Source organism: Aphis gossypii, chromosome X (assembly GCF_020184175.1).
Source record: "Aphis gossypii isolate Hap1 chromosome X, ASM2018417v2, whole genome shotgun sequence".
Classification (NCBI taxonomy): domain Eukaryota; kingdom Metazoa; phylum Arthropoda; class Insecta; order Hemiptera; family Aphididae; genus Aphis; species Aphis gossypii.
Window position 1 is genome coordinate 16,736,346 of NC_065533.1, and position 6,000 is coordinate 16,742,345.

The 6,000-nt window shown below is 25.4% G+C and overlaps 1 protein-coding gene and 1 long non-coding RNA gene across 2 annotated transcripts; one reads left to right on the plus strand and one right to left on the minus strand.

Moving 5' to 3' along the window:
- Nucleotides 1-2,279: 2,279 nt before the first annotated feature.
- Nucleotides 2,280-4,184, minus strand: LOC114131979 (elongin-C-like). Its single transcript, XM_027997338.2, has 3 exons — nucleotides 3,671-4,184; nucleotides 2,945-3,138; nucleotides 2,280-2,583 (listed from the first exon to the last, which is right to left on the minus strand). The coding sequence occupies exons 1-3, from the start codon at nucleotides 3,683-3,685 to the stop codon at nucleotides 2,442-2,444; spliced, it is 351 nt and encodes a 116-aa protein (XP_027853139.1). The 5' UTR covers nucleotides 3,686-4,184; the 3' UTR covers nucleotides 2,280-2,441.
- Nucleotides 4,185-4,372: 188 nt separating this feature from the next.
- Nucleotides 4,373-5,664, plus strand: LOC114131985 (uncharacterized). The gene is made up of 3 exons (XR_003593037.2): nucleotides 4,373-4,573; nucleotides 4,969-5,210; nucleotides 5,285-5,664. It is a non-coding gene; the product is annotated as an uncharacterized LOC114131985 (long non-coding RNA).
- Nucleotides 5,665-6,000: the final 336 nt, after the last annotated feature.

Below are 6,000 nucleotides of genomic sequence, written 5' to 3' on the forward strand. Positions count from 1 at the left end.
TTGAAGTTGAAAAATCATTAAATTTTTTTCTTTTATAATTAAGTTTTGAAAATTTGGTACAAGGTTCTCTATACATTTTTCTTCAAATATCTGTAAAAAAAACTCTACCGGATTCAGACAAATTTTTACAAAACCGCGTTAAATAACGGTTTAGCCTCAAACGATTTTTGATATTTGTTATTATTCAAAAAGTATAAGTCGTAGATACTTGAAAATTTTACCAGTTATTTAGATTGGCATTTTCTTTACATGATTTAATTTTCAAAATATTTTGAGTTTTTTTGAGCTATTAATAGACAACTGAAATTTTCAACTTTTCTGAAAATTATTTTTTGAAGTGTTGATAAAATTTTTTTGGCCCTATCAAAATACTTGAAAATTGTATACAAAGTTCCTCATATTTTATTCTTATAGTGATTAAAAAATTATAAGAATACATAGGCACAATTTTTTTTTATTAGCATTTGAAGTTCAAATTTTGACGAAAATTCGTCAAAATTATGAATATTTGCGAAATATTTGAAGTTGAAAAATCATACAATTTTTTGTGTTTATAACTAAGGATTAAAAATACAACACTAAGTTTTCCATAAGTTTACCTTCAAGTATCTATAGAGAAAACTCGAAGCATCATTATAGGAAAAATTTTAAGTGCGTTTGAATTTTAAATTTTTACAAAACCGCGTTAAATAACGGTTTAGCCTCAAACGATTTTTGATATTTGTTATTATTCAAAAAGTATAAGTCGTAGATACTTGAAAATTTTACCAGTTATTAAGATTCGCGTTTTCTTTACGTGATTTAATTTTCAAAATATTTTGACTTTTTTTGAGCTATTTATAGACAACTGAAATTTTCAATTTTTCTAAAAATTGTTTTTTTATGTGTCGATAAAATCTTTTTGGCCCTATCAAAATACTTGAAAATTTAATGCAAAGTTCCTCATAAGTTATTCTTATAGTGATTAAAAAATTATAAAAATACATAGGCACATTTTTTTTTATTAGCATTTGAAGTTCAAATTTTGACGAAAATTTGTCAAAACTATGAATACTTGCAAATTATTTTGTAGGTATATTTCATAAAAATTTTTGTATAAGTAGCTAAGAGTTGAAAATTTAATACAAGGTTTTTCATAAGTTTAGCTTACAATTATTATAAAAGAACTTAAATTTTGTTGTATTCAGGCCATTAAAACATAAACCACCTTTTTCACCAACCACTAGAAATTATATCCTAGGCTGACAAATCATCTTCGTTCAGAATCGTTTTTCGTATACAATGATAACTATCATTGGATTCAAATTTAACACTCCTATAATATATAATAATGATCCATACGGCACCTAATGTACAGCAGAGCGGTACTCACTTGCCCGCTTTTTTATTATTATCTGAAATATTTGTATATCTAATAAATATTAGATTAATTTTACAGTAAATGAAATGTATAATGTTTAAGATTTTATAAAATGTAGAAAATTAGATTATGTTTAAATGTTATAATTAAAAACCAGATTTTGCATAAAATGCATGTTATTATTTTCAACATCATAAACATGCAGTCAATAAGTGTCCACAAATCATTACTTGATTGATTAAATATCAAAATTCTATATTGCATATATTTGCATATTTTGACGTTAGTGCATGTTCTGCATATTTTAACAAAAACCCGTACAAATATACACCTGACGACCCAAAAAGGTGTTGAGCAAAATCAAACAGATTATAGGTACATTAATATAATATTAATATCAAATATTTTACGTCTCAAAGAATATTCGGACTTTAAAAATAGGTTAGGTTATTGTTTTTTCAATTAACATATTGCATTAAATTTGTTGTACTTGTTTCCTATTTATATAAGAATATCACCAATGTATCTACTTTTTAATTTTAATAAAATATTTTTACAATGTATCGATGATTAAAAATTAAATTACTTATTTCATATTTGTTATTTTACACATCTACCTTTTTGTTAATAATTTTTTAATAAAACTAATAAACAATTATCACTCCAAAATTAAAATCAAATATACAATGTGATAAAAATAAAAATATTATTTTGCATCTTTTTCTCTCATATTTTGACTATTTCTAGTGCATGTTTGCATGCATATTTTAAAATTTTAAATGCATATAAATCCAGTCTTTAGTAATAATATAATATAACTATATTCTAGTTTGTTTTTATGTATCCATATATATAATACAAGATAAGTATAATAATCATGAATACAAATAAATTTATTCAAAATCTTTTATTTTTCTAAATCTGTAATCACATTATAATTTATAGTTGCAATAAATAATATTTAATACAAATTTATATTTATCAATCTATTAATTATATAAAAAAGAATGTTTTAAAAGCTTAGATTATTTAAATTATTTAATCATAATAATTTGTAAATATTAGTTATTATTACTCAATATTAACAATCCAAAAAGTTAGCTGCCATCAGAAGTTCACGTGCAATTAGTGGTGAAATAGGGAACACGGGAGGCTCAGTTGTGGTGTTAAGGTAACGAGCTTTATATGCGAAGTACATACATACCACATATAAAATATGAGAACTATAAGAAAAATAAGAAAAAAAAAGGGTAGGTAGTTTCTTAGGCTTCTGTTTAGATTAATATTATATATTTATATGATAACTAGGGTCCAGATTTATATTTTTTTAACCTTTTTATTGAAGTTATAATAAATTGGCCTTTTTTCTCAAAATGAACCAAATATTCCAAAATATGCTAAATATGCTTTATATTCTATAACCATTGAAATATTCTCAAATACGCGAAAAAAACTTTTTTCCTATAAACTAGGTGTTCAATGAATTGTTCACAATTTTTACTATTGTAAGACTACATATACTCAGCAACAATATTTAAAAACATATAAATCCAGACCCTAATGATAATCATCACTACTACTTACGGTATATCTCTGAAACGGATTTCATTTATTTGATTTTCTAAAAACTGGCCTGGACCAGTTAACATAGCTGTTATTGTGCTTGATATCATGGCATGCTCTCGCTTGACAATAAACTCGTGCTCGTCACTCGATATTAGCTTGATATACATAGAATTCGGACCTTCGCATCCGCCATGTCTTGGGTTCTCCTCGTTCTAAACACAAGCAAGTATCATTTCGTATAAATTGATCATTGTCAATCCAACACTGTACTCAAATTTAACAATATATTATAATGTATGTATACATATATATATACATCCCAGAGTTATGAATCATTTTATATTATCAAAGCCTCGTCATATGGATATAACTATTTTTGATTATTTAAAAACTACATAATAAATAAAAATACTATAGCTTACTAATTATGTGTTCTGAATTAGTCTCATTTAATTGTTTTCCCGGTGTATTTCTACCAGATCATTGATAAAGCAAAATATATAACACTAATATTGTATTTCAATAAAATATAATAAATTATTCTTGGTGAGTGCCTATGATTAAGTATTATATTTTAACAGTTTATCTAAAATTATTTCAAAACCTTCTCACACTACACCATTTGGTATTGATCTGCCACAAATAAATCGTACCCGAGAATCGAGATATTATTAACAATGTTTTAATAATTATTACTACGTAACAGATAACAGTAATGTAGTTAGACATAATTGATTGACTTACCTGATCGACTTCCATCACGTTGACGAGTTTTACTAAATACTAATAGTTCCACACCAAAGTATTAAGCAAACTCGAATGACTCGATTTTTGTAGTGTTTATGGTGCAAATCAATAGACTCAAGTCGTCGTTTCGAATATATCAGCATACCGATGATACCGCACGCGTTTGATACCACGCGTGGCGGCAGCCCGCAAGTCAGAAACCGATACAAAATAGATTTGAATTTATTATTACGTCTACTTGAGATTCATCAGAGGTGTCTATAGTACGAGAAAAATAAAGGTAGGTAATCATTAAATATTATTATATATTATATGTGGCATAATGTGTATGTAAATATTCTATTTTATACATAATATATAATATTATCAAAATTCTAGACGCATTAATAAATCATTATGTACGAAATTTTATTTAACGAACTTGAATTGTGAATTTTATCCATTAAATTAATAATATTATGTATTATATTCCATTGGGCATCGCATCTAGCAGTGTACTGTGTAGTAATTAATGCATGGACATAATGTGCTTACTACTAAATGACACATAAACAATATATTTATTATATAGATAAGTATAGCTGGTACTATCTTTTATTTAATATAAATTATAAACATGTTTGTATGATAAAATAATTTGGTGATAAACTGATAAATGATATTGAATATTGATAATAGCAGATATATATTATTATTTTAAATAAATACCATCACTAAAAGTATAATAATTATATTCTAAGATTCTTGAGAAAGTACTTAACACCCACAATAATTTTCAAAATCTTTCTACATATCATATGCTATGAACATTCAAAGTGAAAACCATGGTCATCAGCTTCGACGAGGGCAATGTTTATGATGTCGACCGTTGCGTTGAACACTTGAATGTGTTAAAAATCAGTGAGTATATTATTATCTTTATTAGCGATTTGGATTTTACATAGGTACTACTATTCTATGGGTTAGTTAGTAAATTTATGTTGATTTATCTAGATGATATTGTAAATAGGTAACCACGTTTGAGGAACCGTGAATGGATGTTGTGAATAAGAGGTGAAATAATGAAATGATAAAAATATTTCAATACATATTTTTATAGTTTTGATAGTTATTTTTAAATAATATTCTATTTGTCGTTGATTATAGGCCTATTACAGTACATTGACCTTATTAAACTATCATACGCGAATGCGTATGGCACCGGGTCTTTTCCCAACTCACCATGATTTCCTTATTCTTATTCTGTCTTTGTAGGTCAAACATTTTAAATAACTATGTATTATTATAATTTATAGGATATCTGAGTACGTAGCAATATTATGGTATACATACAAAAAGTTCCGATAAATAACAAAACCTCTGACAAAGAAACTCGGCAATTACCGCAGTACCTAATAACTATAGCAGTAACTGCTTATACACTGTCAAATGTGGACTAAATATTTTATGCAGCTTTTGATCTGAAAATAATAAGTGGCGGCTAAATTGAATAAACAATTAGGGACTTGACAGTCTTTAATTTGACTATACTACTAAGGTATATAATATGATCAACTATGAAATTCACTGTAGGGACGTTTGTGAACACAAATTAATCATAACCCATTTTAGATTGTAAAGAGAAACAGCTGGGTAAATCCAGGACAACACCAACAGTAGAACAGCAGAAATAAAAAAAACAACCCATACAGCAAGACCAAATGACAAGTACACAGCCACAAAACATGGAAACAAAACAGTGAAAAACTAGATCAAGACAATAAACAGAATACTATTTGTTTAACATAAAACCAGTTAGTTAAGCCTTTTCATTGCATAATACTTTTTTTTACATATATTATATTAGCATATTATGGCATATTTTTTTACATAATATGTCCCTACAGAAATTCGGTAAAAATAATAAACATTATTTTATAAGTACAGTGAAAATAATCAATTTTAATTTTGAATCATTCATAAATCATTTAATTTTCATCTTATAACTTTGAAACTAATCTCATTAGAATCAGAATTAAATTATAAGTACATCTAGATAATATTACTTAATGCATAATAAGTTTTAAAAAATCAAAAAATCTTAATTTAAAACATAATCAGAATGATTAATACTAGTTATAATATTTGTTAAATATGTATGACGTTTATTAAATGGTGAAATTCCCAACAAGTATTAATATTTATTTAACATTCTATTATACACTTATATTAATATCATACTATAAAATTAATTAATTTAATTGTATAATGTTAAACTAGTTCAATATAAAATAGATTTCAGCAAACAATAAATAAATAAATGTTTAAATAAATCTTATAAAATATTA

Excerpts from the sequence above, each read along its gene's own strand:
- LOC114131979 (XM_027997338.2), bottom strand. Across the intron at positions 2,584-2,944 it reads ATCCGTTTCAGAGATATACC|TTCTCATATTTTATATGTGG; the intron begins GTAAGTAGTAGT and ends TTTTTCTTATAG.